This window comes from Symphalangus syndactylus, chromosome 14 (genome assembly GCF_028878055.3).
Source record: "Symphalangus syndactylus isolate Jambi chromosome 14, NHGRI_mSymSyn1-v2.1_pri, whole genome shotgun sequence".
In the NCBI taxonomy this organism is placed as follows: Eukaryota; Metazoa; Chordata; class Mammalia; order Primates; family Hylobatidae; genus Symphalangus; species Symphalangus syndactylus.
Window position 1 is genome coordinate 85,058,476 of NC_072436.2, and position 14,149 is coordinate 85,072,624.

At 39.0% G+C, this 14,149-nt stretch overlaps 1 protein-coding gene across 2 annotated transcripts in view; it reads left to right on the forward strand.

Annotated features, from left to right (window-relative positions):
• PNPT1 (polyribonucleotide nucleotidyltransferase 1) overlaps positions 1–11,337 on the forward strand; it is a 57,903-nt gene extending 46,566 nt beyond the window's left edge. For both annotated transcript variants that reach the window (XM_055240599.2, XM_055240601.2), the window contains exons 20-28: positions 569–640; positions 733–796; positions 1,860–1,943; positions 2,572–2,655; positions 3,874–3,980; positions 4,086–4,141; positions 6,585–6,663; positions 9,725–9,772; positions 11,048–11,337. In XM_055240599.2, the coding sequence (XP_055096574.1) occupies positions 569–640; positions 733–796; positions 1,860–1,943; positions 2,572–2,655; positions 3,874–3,980; positions 4,086–4,141; positions 6,585–6,663; positions 9,725–9,772; positions 11,048–11,203 (750 nt within the window). In that variant the 3' untranslated portion in view covers positions 11,204–11,337. The remainder of the gene's footprint in view (positions 1–568; positions 641–732; positions 797–1,859; positions 1,944–2,571; positions 2,656–3,873; positions 3,981–4,085; positions 4,142–6,584; positions 6,664–9,724; positions 9,773–11,047) is intronic.
• Positions 11,338–14,149: the final 2,812 nt, after the last annotated feature.

A 14,149-nucleotide genomic window follows, 5' to 3' on the forward strand; every position in this document is an offset into this window, starting at 1 on the left:
GTATGGCTGATGTGGCAAAACTCCATCTCTACTAAAAATACAAAAATTAGTCCGGGCATGGTGTCACATACCTGTAATGCCATCTACTTGGCAGGCTGAGGCAGAATTGCTTGAGCCCGGGAGGCAGAGGTTGCAGTGCACCAAGATCGTGCCACTGCACTCCAGCCTGGGCAACAGAGCAAGACTCTGTCTCAAAATAATAAAATAAAATAATAAAATAAAATAAATAAAAATTACTTTAAAAAAATAGTAATAGTTATCCTTAAGTATTGCAGTAATACACAGTGTAAGTGTTCATAATGGCTCACTTTTGGATGATCATAAATTCATTCTCAGGCATTTATGAGGGAAAGGAATGATCTAAAAATAAAATGATGTTTCTGGTGAAAATAATTGTAGCTTAAAAAGTCACAAATTGGAAGTGGTAGTTAATGTAGAAAACATTGCTTTGTGTTTGGACTTAGGATATGGTTTACTTCTAAAGCTGTTTTTTGAAATGTTTCTACAGTGAATATGTTGACTTTTGGTTTTGTTTAAAACTGTGTCATAACTTTTTAAATTCCTGAAGGGAATTGAAGATTACAATGGTGACATGGACTTCAAAATAGCTGGCACTAATAAAGGAATAACTGCATTACAGGTATTTTTAAAACCCATTTTGTTTCATTTTTGTAACATTTAAATAATGCCATGAGTCAATATTTATATAATTGTTTGACTTTTCCATATTAGGCTGATATTAAATTACCTGGAATACCAATAAAAATTGTAATGGAGGCTATTCAACAAGCTTCAGGTGAGCTAGTGTGCGTGATTCTCCTTTCATTCTTTTCCACTTTGCTAATGGGAACTACAGTTCTCATTAGGCTTATTATAAAATATTGCTTTAAAAAGTGGAATTTCATATAACTTAGATCAAGTACTGGCCAGGTGTGTTGGGGCACGTCTGTAATCCCAGCACTTTGAGAGGCCGAGGCAGGCAGATCACTTCAGGTCAGGAGTTCGAGACCAGCCTGGCCAACATGGGGAAACCCTGTCTCTACTAAAAGTACAAAAATTAGCCAGGCGTGGTGGTGCATACCTGTAATCCCAGCTACTCAGGAGGCTGAGACAAGAGAATTGCTTGAGCCCAGGAGGCAGAGGTTACAGTGAGCCGAGATCACGCCATTGCACGCCAGCCTGGGTGACAGAGGGAAACTGTCTCGATCTCCTGACCTCGTGATCCGCCCGCCTCGGCCTCTCAAAGTGCTGGGATGACAGGCTTGAGCCACCGCGCCCGGCCGAAAGATGTTTTTTTGTTTTTTTTTTTTTTTGTATTTTTAGTAGAGACGGGGTTTCACCGTGGTCTCGATCTCCTGACCTCGTGATCCGCCCGCCTCGACCTCCCAAAGTGCTGGGATTACAAGTGTGAGCCACCGCGCCCGGCCCGCAGAGGGAAACTGTCTCAAAAAAAAAAAAAATACTAAGTAGCCAGGCATGGCATGGTGGCTCATCCTAGCACTTTAGGAGGCCAAGGCAGGAAGATTGCTTGAGCCCCAGGAGTTCAAGACCAGCCTGGGCAATGTAGTGAGATCCCATATCTATTTTAAAAAAAGAAGAAGAACTAAGTTTTTGGGACGCATGAATAAACATCAAAATGGGTTACCAGTGAAATTTCAATTTTTACAAATTAAGCAACTCTCTTTAAGGTAGGATTTATGGAGAAGAGAATATGAGTGAATTTTCAAGGTAATAGGGATGTGGAAAGCTTCAATTATTAAGCTAGAGGGTTTAGATTGTATACCATAAAAACTAAGAGTGCAGTATTTCAGATCATACTTGTTTTATGTAGTTATAATTTTTGTGTTTTTCTCTTCTAGTGGCAAAAAAGGAGATATTACAGATCATGAACAAAACTATTTCAAAACCTCGAGCATCTAGAAAAGAAAATGGACCTGTTGTAGGTAATACATTAAAATTTTAGTGATCGGCCGGGCGCGGTAGCTCACGCCTGTAATCCCAGCACTTTGGGAGGCCAAGGCAGGTGGATCACGAGGTCAGGAGATCGAGACCATCCTGGCTAACACGGTGAAACCCTGTCTCTACTAAAAAATACAAAAAATTAGCCGGGTGTGGTGGTGGGCGCCTGTAGTCCCAGCTACTCAGGAGGCTGAGGCAGGAGAATGGCATGAACCCGGGAGGCGGAGCTTGCAGTGAGCCAAGATCACGCCACTGTACTCCAGCCTGGGCGACAGAGCAAGACTCTGTCTCAAAAAAAAAAAAAAAATTTTTTTTTAGTGATCATGGTAAGATAAACATTAATATATGAACGAATATTACTGCTTTTACATTGTTTTTACCCAGTGCACAAAACAAAAATATTTAAAATACTTTTGTACTTAAAATGCTTTAAATTTTAGGGAATATTCTTTAACAGTTTTCAGTAATTTTAATCATCTACTTTTCTGTTTTATAGTAAAATATTTTTATATATGTCTAGGTCAAAAAAAAAAAATCTCAAGTGACCATGGCATGTTTTAGGTTCATGTATGTAGTTGAATTGTTTATATATTTGTCTGTATTACATTCCAGAAACTGTTCAGGTTCCATTATCAAAACGAGCAAAATTTGTTGGACCAGGTGGATATAACTTAAAAAAACTTCAGGCTGAAACAGGTAAGAGTTGTATGAAGTTTGGGGTTTTTTAATTAAATGCTAGACCGTGAAAGTTTGCTATTTCATCTCTAGTATGTTGCTTTAAATATATATTTATTTGAGAAATGAGAGAAAGACCAGGAGAAAAGGATATGACATGTCTTGACTGTGAGTTTTCTGTGTGCCTATTAAAAAATTAGCAAATGGTCATTCTTAACAATATTCAAGAAGGATTACAAATAATTCATCAGGACTTTTTTGCAACATTTTATAGTTGAACATCTAGAATAATTTTTAGTTTTTAACTTTAGAGGAATTATTACTTAGTTATTTCTTTTTATTCTGATACTTTCACTTAGTTTTATTTATACTCTTTTATTTAAAGAGTATACAAAAAAATAATATGCTTTAATTTATTTTTCCTGAAGCAATATTTGAATTACCTCGTACTTCAAGGTTTGAGGTTATTGCAAGAGAGTGAGAAGCAGAGTCACCTTAGCCATTTGCTAACATTGAGAAACTGATGTGATTTTGTCCCTTATTCATTTATTCACCCCTCCTAAGAGTAAGCGGGAGAAAGAAAAAAGGTAAGGAAAGGGTTCTATTATAGTTTCTACTCGTAATTAAGAGAGCAGAACCAGACTCTCCAAAATTTGTATAGATATATTTGATTTCACCAGATGGTAAATTTCAAGAAGTCAAGCATATTGGCTCACCATTGTATCCCCAGGGCCTACCTAGTATAATGCCAGGTACCTAGCAAGTATGCAGAGTGTATTTGTTGATGAATGAATTCCTTCACTCCTAAAGTAATGATTAAATACAGCATAACTCCACCCAGCTACTAATAGGTCCCTCCTGTTCTCACATCTATTTTTAAGAGTAGTTTCCACTGGAATGAGCAAGTTAACTTTTTTTTTTTTTTTGAGATGGGGTCTTGCTCTGTCACCCAGACTGGAGTGCAGTACACAATCACTGCTAACTCCAGCCTTGACCCCTGGGCTCAAGTGGTCCTCCCGACTGTGATTCCCATGTAGTTGGGCACATGCTACCAGGTCCAGCTAATTTTTTAATTTATTTTTTGTAGTAACAGGCTTTCCCTATGTTGCCCAGGCTGGCCTTGAACGCCTGAGCTCAAGTGATCCTCCCACCTCAGCCCTCCAGAGTGCTGGGATTACAAATGTGATCCACTATACCCAGCCAAGTTAACTTTAATATGTTACATTATGTTTTTAAAAGGTGTAACTATTAGTCAGGTGGATGAAGAAACATTTTCTGTATTTGCACCAACACCCAGTGCTATGCATGAGGCAAGAGACTTCATTACTGAAATCTGCAAGGATGATGTAAGTATAGATCATATTAATTATGTATCATATAGCTATATTTGTTTTTTCTACTTTTTGTTGATGTTTTCTTTATGAATCTTATGGCTTATTTTGCACTTACAGCAGGAGCAGCAATTAGAATTTGGAGCAGTGTATACCGCCACAATAACTGAAATCAGGTAATATCAAGTAATATACTATGCTGAGCTTTTTCCTTTATTTCTTTAGAGACAGGGTCTCACCCTGCCACCCACAGTGGGATGCAGTGGTGCCATCGTACCTCACAGCTGCCTTGAACTCCTGGGATCAAGCAATTCTCCCACCTCAGCCTCCTGAGTATTTAGGACTACAAGCAAACACCACCCCACGTGGCTGATTTTTTTATTTTTTTGTAAAGACATGGTCTCACTATGTTGCCCAGGTTGGTCTTAAACTCCTGGCCTCAAGCCATCCTCCCGCCTTAGCCTCCCAAAGTGCCAGGATTACAGGCATGAGCCACTGTGCCCAGCCCTGTTTTGGTTAACAGATTCCTATTATAATCCCAATTTAATTTTACATTTACTTTATTTACTTTGAAATCATAAGGTGTTTAGATTACATGCCAATTGCCATGTAATCATTACTTTTTAAGGTATAGTATATTTTATTTTCGATATCATTTTATAAAATTTCAGTAACAGTTCTGTGGTTTTAATTATGATAGGTTCTCTTAACTGAATTTTTTTTTTTTGGGGGACAGAGTCTCGCTCTGTCACCCAGGCTGAAGTGCAGTGATGCGATCTCGGCTCACTGCAAGCTCCGCCTCCTGGGTTCACACCATTCTCCTGCCTCAGCCTCCCCGGTAGCTGGGACTACAGGCGCCCGGCACCACACCCGGCTAATTTTTGTATTTTTAGTAGAGATGAGTTTCACCGTGTTGGTGAGGCTGGTCTTGAACTCCTGACCTTGTGATTCGCCACCCCCCTTGGCCTCCCAAAGTGCTGGGATTACAGGCATGAGCCACCGCACCCAGCCAACTGAATTCTTCAACCAAATTTTCTACTAGTAATTGGCAAAACCCCAAATTAATTTTCCCAGTAAATATTAAATAGGCCCAAAATAGACTTAGCAATATTTCCTTCTTTTTTTTTTTCTTTTGATGGCTTATTTTAAACATATCTGAATGCTTAATTGGCACATATTTTTAAATCCAATTTCAGCCAGGCACAGTGGCTCATGCCTGTAATCCCAGCACTTTGGGAGGCCAAGGCTGGTGGATCACGAAGTGGGGGGTTCGAGACCAGCCTGACTAACATGGTGAAACCCCATCTATACTAAAAATACAAAAGTTAGCCGGGCATGGTGGTGCATGCCTGTAATCCCAGCTTCTCAGGAGGGTGAGGCAGGAGAATTGCTTGAACCTGGGAGGCAGAGGTTGCAGTGAGATGAGATCGCACCACTGCACTCCAGCCTGGGTGACAGAGCAAGACTCCATCTCAAAAAAAAAAAGCCAATTTCAATCTCAAAGCATTTTTTTTGGCCAGCTAAAAGAGCCTGTTTTTTTAGGATAAGAAAATCCCTTTTTTAAGAAAAAAGAAATTATCAAATGTAGCAAAAATGTTCAAAGCTATTTGAAATAAAATAAAAGGCAATGAGATAATTTGTTTAATATTGCAGGTGAAAAATAAGAAATGGGATGGCGTATTTTCATGGACTAGAGAAAAAAGGGAAGATTAGTTTTTAAATGAAATAAGTATCCCATTTTACCTGACCACCTTCCTTAAATCCTTACCTTACAGGTTAATCATATGATATTCTATACTATTTTTAAAATATTTAATGTCATTTCGAAAATTTTTGGAAAATCGAGATCAGCCTGGCCAACTTCGTGAAACCCCGTCTCTACTAAATATACAAAAATTAGCTGGTCATGGTGGCACATGCCTGTAATCCCAGCTGCTTGGGAGGCTAAGGCATGAGAATGGCTTGAACCTGGGAGGTGGAGGTTTCAGTGAGCCCAGATGGCACCACTGCACTCCAGCCTGGGTGGCAAAAAAAAAAAAAAATGGTTTTGGAAATTTATGAAGAGAAATACAGAAAAACATATATTCTAAAAGTTTTTTTTGTTGAGGCGGAGTCTCGCTCTGTCGCCAGGTTGGAGTGCAGTGGCAGGATCTCGGCTCACTGCAACCTCCACCTCTCGGGTTCAAACAATTCTTCTGCCTCACCCTCCTGAGTAGCTGGGATTACAGGTGCGCGCCACCACGCCCAGCTAATTTTTGTATTTTTAGTAGTGACGGGGTTTCACCATGTTGGCCAGGATGGTCTTGATCTCTTGACCTTGTGATCTGCCCGCCTCGGCCTCCCAAAGTGCTGGGATTACAGGTGTGAGCCACCGCACCTGGCTCTAAAAGCTTTTTTATTGCATGTTTTTTATCTTTTCTTCATTCTTTGATTCACATATATTTATTTACAGGGTATGTTTTCAGTTGAAAAGTGTACTTTTTATAGTTCTAAAATGTGCTAGAATGGGTTTCTTTTCATTTTTTACTTTTTCCTCATATGAAAACATAATGTTTTATTTGTCAATGGATATACAGATACTTATTATTTTAACCAGGCTTATTATTTATTTTTTTGTAGAGATACTGGTGTAATGGTAAAATTATATCCAAATATGACTGCAGTACTGCTTCATAACACACAACTTGATCAACGAAAGGTAAAAAGACAGATGTTATTGTTATTATTTTTATAACTGCCTTAAAACACCGTATTGAAATTACCTAGGTTGGTAAGAATTATACACTTTGCCTACTACTAGCCTAAACAGAGAAAACAAGTGGCAGAGATGCTGCTGGCAAAAAGTTTTACATTGTTTAGCATTAAGAAAAATTGGCTGGGCAGGGTGGCTTATGCCTGTAATCCCAGCACTTTGGAAGGCCGAGGCCAGTGGATCACAAGGTCAAGAGATGGAGACCATCCTGACGAACATGGTGAAACCCAGTGTCTACTAAAAATACAAAAATTAGCTGGGCATGGCGGCGTGTGCATGTAGTCTCAGCGACTCGGGAGGCTGAGGAAGGAGAATTGCTTGAACCCGGGAGGCGGAGGGCAGTGAGCCGAGATTGTGCCACTGCACTCCAGCCTGGTGACAGAGTGAGACTTTGTCTCAAAAAAAAAAAGTGTCTGTTTTACGATATATTAAAATATATTATAAAGCCATAGACAATAAAATAGTATATTACCCCATAGACAATAAAATAGTATATTACCGGCCCAGAAATAGATAATCCATGCAACAAGAAAACAAAAACCAGAAATAATATACATGGGATTATAATATATGCTACAAGTTGTATTATAGACAGTGAATAAAGATTATGTAATAAATTATATTGGTACAGCTGGTTGTCTTAAAACAGGATCTCTATTCATTTTTATACCTAAATCCTGTCTGGATCAAAGAGCTAAATGTGCTTTTTTAAAAAAGGTGGTGGTGGGAAAAGATAATCTTGTTGGGGCAGGAGGGTTTACTAGAAGAAAATTGGATGTTTTAATACGATTAGTAGTGGAGAACTCCTCAACATGATATCAAAGCCAAAAAAGTAAATAAATTTATCAAATTTGACCCCATAATTTTTTAATTATATGGCAAAAATTTCAATAAGGTTAACAGATAATCAGCAATCTAAAGGAAAAATGCTTATAACATACAACAGAAGCTTAATTTACAAAGGGCTTTTATCAATCAGTAAGAATGATGAATATCAATAGAAAAATAAGTAAAGAACATGAACAAATTATTTTTATAAAAAGCCAGGATATTTAATATCAACAGCAATTTTTGAAATGCAAAAGTTTTAACTTTCAGATAGTTTAAAATTCTCAGTGTGTATAAGAGAAAAGATGGACATTTTCATACACTGTTGATGGGAGTGTGAATTGGGACAAACTTTTTAGAGGGTGTTTGGTAAACGTCTACGGACCTAGACATTGTAGGGTTTTGTTTGGAGAGGATAATTAGAGTAGATGAATTCATGATCTGTGCTACACTGCAACTTATTTTTTTTTCACCTTTTTATTTTGAAAAGTTTTTAATGTACAAAAAAGTTGAAAGAATAATACACTAAACCCTCATGTATCTTTCTCCTATATTCATCAATCATTAACATTGGCAACACTGGAATTTAAAACAAATTATTGTCTTTAGGTGATTGTTTAAAACTATATAGTTTGAAACTTAATGGTATGCTTAATTTATTGATATGAAAAGATGTCCTTGGGCCAGGTGCAGTGGCTCGCGCCTGTAAGCCCAGCACTTTGGGAGGCCAAGGTGGATGGATCACTTTAGATCAGGAGTTTGAGATCAGCATGGCCAACATGGCAAACCCCCGTGTCTACTAAACATACAAAACATACAAAAAATTAGCTGGGCATGATGGCGTGCACCTGTAATCCCAGCTGAGGCAGGAGAATCTCTTGAACCTAGGAGGAGGAGGTTGCAGTGAGCTGAGATCATGCTACTGTACTCCAGCCTGGATGACAGCGCGAGACTCCATCTCAAAAAAAAAAAAAAAAAGATGTCCTTAAGATATACAGTAAGCACAGAGGGTCCATTTTTATAAATGCAGTACACATACACTAAATAGACATCTGAAGGGATACTCATTGGAATGTTAGCAGTAGTTATCTACAACTTGAGAGGGTTTTGAGACAGGGTCTTGCTCTGTCACCCAGGCTGGAGTATAGTGGCACGATCACAGCTCACTGCAGCCTCAGCCTCCCAGGCTCAAGTGATTCTCCCACCTTAGCCTCTGGAGAAGCTGGGACCCCAGGCAAAAACTGCTACACCTGGCTAATTTTTTTGGATTTTTTGTAGAGGTGAGGTTTCTTCTTGTTGCCCAGTCTGGTTTAAGCAGTCCTTCCACCTCGGCCTCCCAAAGTTCTGGGACTACAGGTGTGAGCCACTGTACCCGGCCTGTTTTGGATAATTTTTATGTTCTTAATACATCTATATTTTAAATCTTTATAATTAACTGATTTTTTTTTTTTTTTTTTTTTTTTTTTGAGACAGAGTCTCACTCTGTCACCCAGGCTGGAATGCAGTGGCACAACCTCAGCTCACTGCAACCTCTGCCTCCCAGATTCAGGCAATTCTCCTGCCTCAGCCTCCCGAGTAGCTGGGACTACAGGCGTGTGCCACGACACCCAGCTAGTTTTTGTATTTTTAGTAGAGACAGGGTTTCACCATGTTGGTCAGACTCGTTTCCAACTCCTGAGCTCAAGTGATCTGCCTGCCCCGGCCTCCCAAAGTGCTGGGATTACAGCCGTGAGCCACCATGCCAGGCTAACTGATTTTTTTTTTGTTTTTTTTTTGAGACGGATTCTCGCTCTGACACTCAGGCTGAAGTGCAATGGCGCGATCTCGGCTCACTGCAAGCTCCGCCTCCCGGGTTCACGCCATTCTCCTGCCTCAGCCTCCTGAGTAGCTGGGACTACAAGCGCGTGCCACCACGCCCGGCTAATTTTTTGCATTTTTAGTGGAGATGGGGTTTCACCGTGTTAGCCAGTATGGTCTCAATCTCCTGACCTCCTTATCCGCCCGCCTCGGCCTCCCAAAGTGCTGGAATTACAGGCTTGAGCCACCGTGCCTGGCCCCTAACTGATTTTTTTAATCAGAAAAACGAATAAAGCTTGAGGAAAAAATGTGTACTTCAATGGACACTACGTAATTATGTACAACAACTAATAGATTAACATGTTTTTTTTTGTTTTTTCAGATTAAACATCCTACTGCCCTAGGATTAGAAGTTGGCCAAGAAATTCAGGTACTTGTATTCCACCTTTTAGCCTTAAAGTTGTAAATTGTTCTTGAAGCTTCCATTATTTTTTTCAAAAAGTTGAAAGAAGAGTCACCATCTATGATGTTTTTTATTTATATGCAGTACTTCATTTTTAATCTTAGAATTGCTTGAACAGACTCATTAAGGATTTAAGACACAATTCTTTCTCTCAAGGAGCTTGCAACTTGGCCAAAATGGTAGTCACCCTTAGTTCATTTAAAAAATACATGAGCATGTTAGCGTTAGCTATGCAGACTCCATGATTTGGAGACTGACATAAGAACTCTGATAAGGTAACTTGTTGAAGTCTTTGAATGTCATCTTTGAGGAGGTGAGACTTTGTTTCTCCACTACTTAAAGTTTTTGAGCTTGGTAAGAGCCATGTTATTCAGGCCTAGAATTCGTATAAAAAAATTGGCCCTTTCTTTGTAGTCCTTTATGAGTGGATGAAAGAAGTCATTGCCAGTCTGTTTTTTTGAGCTCCACCACATTCTCTTTCACTTACGCTAATAACCCATGACCTGAGTAACTAAGGCTTCTGGTTTATTCCCAATCTGTAGTCTTATTGTCCAGGTAGCCTCCAGGGGAAGATGAGTGCTAAGATATAGTACCTCTGTATAAGGTGGATTTTTTGGTTTATTGTTGTTGTTGTTGTTGTTGTTGTTGTTTTCACATCAGAAGGAACTTTAAACCTTCCGCATTTGCCCCTGACTTTCATTTTCCAAGGTGAAGCCAAATAAACACTAATGTGATGGTCCTTTGAGCGGTAGTGAAAATCCAAGTTTTCACATCAGAAGGAACTTTAAACCTTCCGCATTTGCCCCTGACTTTCGTTTTCCAAGGTGAAGCCAAATAAACACTAATGTGATGGTCCTTTGAGCAGTAGTGAAAATCCAAGTGACCTAAGCATAATCCTATATAGTATATAACACAATTAGGCTCAAAAGCCCTTGTCTAGAATCATACACTATGCCTGTGACTGTTCCCCCAGTATAAGGACTTGGCCTGGTGAGAATAAAAAGGCACAGATGAGTTCAGCAGCAGATTATAGTTGAACAACTAACTGCTCCTGTCTCTTTTTTATAATGACTACTTATATATATTAAGTGTATACCTCCACTTAGCACTGAACTATGCTTTCAGTGAACAAGTAAAAACAAATCATTGCCTTATTTGGACCACGTAAATTTAAATGTCTATTAGTTTAGATGTCACTCAATGTGCCGTAACTTTAAAGGAAGATCTGTTTCTTTAACACAGGTGAAATACTTTGGACGTGACCCAGCCGATGGAAGAATGAGGCTTTCTCGTAAAGTGCTTCAGTCGCCAGCTACAACTGTGGTCAGAACTTTGAATGACAGAAGTAGTATTGTAATGGGAGAACCTATTTCACAGTCATCATCTAATTCTCAGTGATTTTTTTTTTTTAAAGAGAATTCTAGAATTCTATTTTGTCTAGGGTGATGTGCTGTAGAGCAACATTTTAGTAGTATCTTCCATTGTGCAGATTTATATATAATATAAATACATTTTAATTATTTGTACTAAAATGCTCATTTACACGTGCCATTTTTTTAATTCGAGTAACCCATATTTGTTTAATTTTATTTACATTATAAATCAAGAAATATTTATTATTAAAAGTAAATCATTTATACATCTTAGAAAAAATTACATACTTTTGGTTTTACAGTTCTGAAATATATGAAAAACTTAGATAGGATATGTCATATGTTATTATAACGGATCTCTTCCTACATCTTATTTTTCTTCTTTGTATACAGTAGTGACAGTTTACCTTCAGTCATCCTACAGGTCACCTCTTTGCCCAACAACTTTACTTGCCTACAACGGTTCACAAACTGGAACAGGCCATATTTAAAGCCAGTGCCTATTTCTTCAGAACTGTTAATAGATATAGTGAGTTGAGGGAGCTAATCTGATACACTTTTGATAATATAATGCTTTCAAATTAGTTACCAAATCATAAACATAGTGGAATAAATATAAATGAGATTCTAACTAGGATGAATGTGGTAGTAATGATGTATATTTTTCAAATTTACCTAAACATAGAAAAATTATTGACTGGGCATGGTGGCTTATGCTTGTAATCCCAGCACTTTGGGAGGCTGAGGCGGGCAGATCAGGAGATCGAGACCATCCTGGCTAACACGGTGAAACCCCGTCTCTACTAAAAATGCAAAAATTAGCTGGGCGTGGTGGCGCATGCCTGTAATCCTAGCTACTCAGGAGGCTGAGGCAGAAGGATCACTTGAACCCAGGAGGTGGAGGTTACAGTGAGCCGAGATCGCGCCATTGCACTCCAGCTCGGGCACAAGAGCAAAACTCCGTCTCAAAAAAAAAAAAATTATTTACTTGTCAAATTGAACTAGTTCACTTTGAATGTGTATATTGCTCTAATGTATGGAAGTTCTTAGTATAAGAGCTGAAGGATAATGACTTTCGGTTACTAGATGTTTGAAATAGATGTTTAGAGGTTACTGATACACATGTCAAGTTGTTCATTCCCATCATTTAAAATATCACCTTATAATTCCACACAAAAGTAAATGGAATGTGGATGTCATAATTTAGAATGTGTAATCCTTTTTAAAATCTTATAAAAATACACTGTACTCAGTAGTACGTGCCTGTAGTCCCAGCTACTTGGAAGGCTGAGGTGGGAAGATCACTAGAGCCCAGAAGTTCGACACTGTAGTGTGCAACAGTCATACCTGTGAATAGCTACTGTACTCCAGCCTGGGCAACATAGCAGGACTCTTCTCTCTCAAAAAATGTTAAATCTTATAAAAATGTAGGTAAATCTGGCCGGGCATGGTGGCTCACACCTGTAATCCCAACACTTTGGGAGGTCAAGGTGGGTAGATCACCTGAGGTCAAGAGTTCGAGACCAGCCTGGCCAACATGGTGAAACCCCGTCTTCACTAAAAATACAAAAATTAGCCGGGCATGGTGGCGGGTGCCTGTAATCCCAGCTACTCAGGAGGCTGAGGCAAGAGAATCTCTTGAACCTGGGAGGCAGAGGTAGCAGTGAGCTGAGATCGCACCACTGCACTCCAGCCTGTGCAAAAAGAGTGAAACTCCGTCTCAAAAAAAAAAATGGTGGGCACAGAAGCTCGTGCCTGTAATTCCAGCACTTTGGGAGGCCGAGGCAGGTGGATTACCTGAGGTCAGGAATTCAAGACCAGCCTGGCCAACACGGTAAAACCCCATCTCTACTAAAAATACAAAAATTAGTCAGGCATAGTGGCGGGCACCTGTAATCCTAGCTACTCGGGAGGCTGAGGCAGGAGAATCACTTGAGCCTGGGAGATGGAGGTTGCAGTGAGCCAAGATTGCGCCATTGCACTCCAGCCTGGGCGACAAAGCAAGACTCTGTATCCAGAAAAAAAAAAAAAAAAAAAAAATAGGTAAATTCATGACTCAGGGTTAACTAGTTCATAAAATATTACAAATTTATCTGGCTAAACCAAAGATTTTTAAGTCAATAAACATTGATTATATATCTATTGTGTGTAAAATAGCATGTTAGGCAATGATGATATACTTCTGAAATATTAAAGATTAATTGAAAATGAAAGATTAAATTTATTTGCTTTCTACACTTGATAGACTATTATTTAATAACAGTAACAAAAGTTTTTATTCTCACTTCTGCTTTCTAAGACATAATTCTTACTTTAAGATATCGTCCTTAATGGTAAAATTTCAAAGTTGCAATTTGTGTTTTTCTTAAATTTTCTGGTTTCTTTTTCAAAGGAACTCCCAACTCCTAATAGTATGGAAAATGAAGCCAGTTCTGAAACAGACTCCAGAAATCTGAACTGACACAAAGTACAAATATAGCTTACTAACTGCAAGCCACCAAAAGAACACCATTTCTGCTTAAACCAAGAGCCTATACTTTATGTCTGAACTTTTCTTATTTTTGTCTTCATTTAAATGTTGGTAGTTTTCCCTACTTTCCAATGAAGTTTTTCTTTTTCTTTCCTTCTTTCTTTCTTTCTTTCTTTTTTTTTTTTTTGAGACAGACTCTCACTCTGTTGCCAGGCTGGAGTGCAGTGGTGCGATCTTGGCTCACTGCAACCTCCACTTCCTGGGTTCAAGAGATTCTCCTTCCTCAGCCTCCCTAGTAGCTGGGATTACAGGCGCCCTATGCCCGGCTAATTTTTGTATTTTTATTATTTTTTTTATTTTCTTATTTTTTTGAGTTGGCGTCTTGCTCTGTTGCCCAGGCTGGGATGCAGTGGCGCATCCTCAGCTCACTGCAAGCTCCGCCTCCCAGGTTCACGCCATTCTTCTGACTCAGCCTCCTGAGTAGGTGGGACTATAGGCACC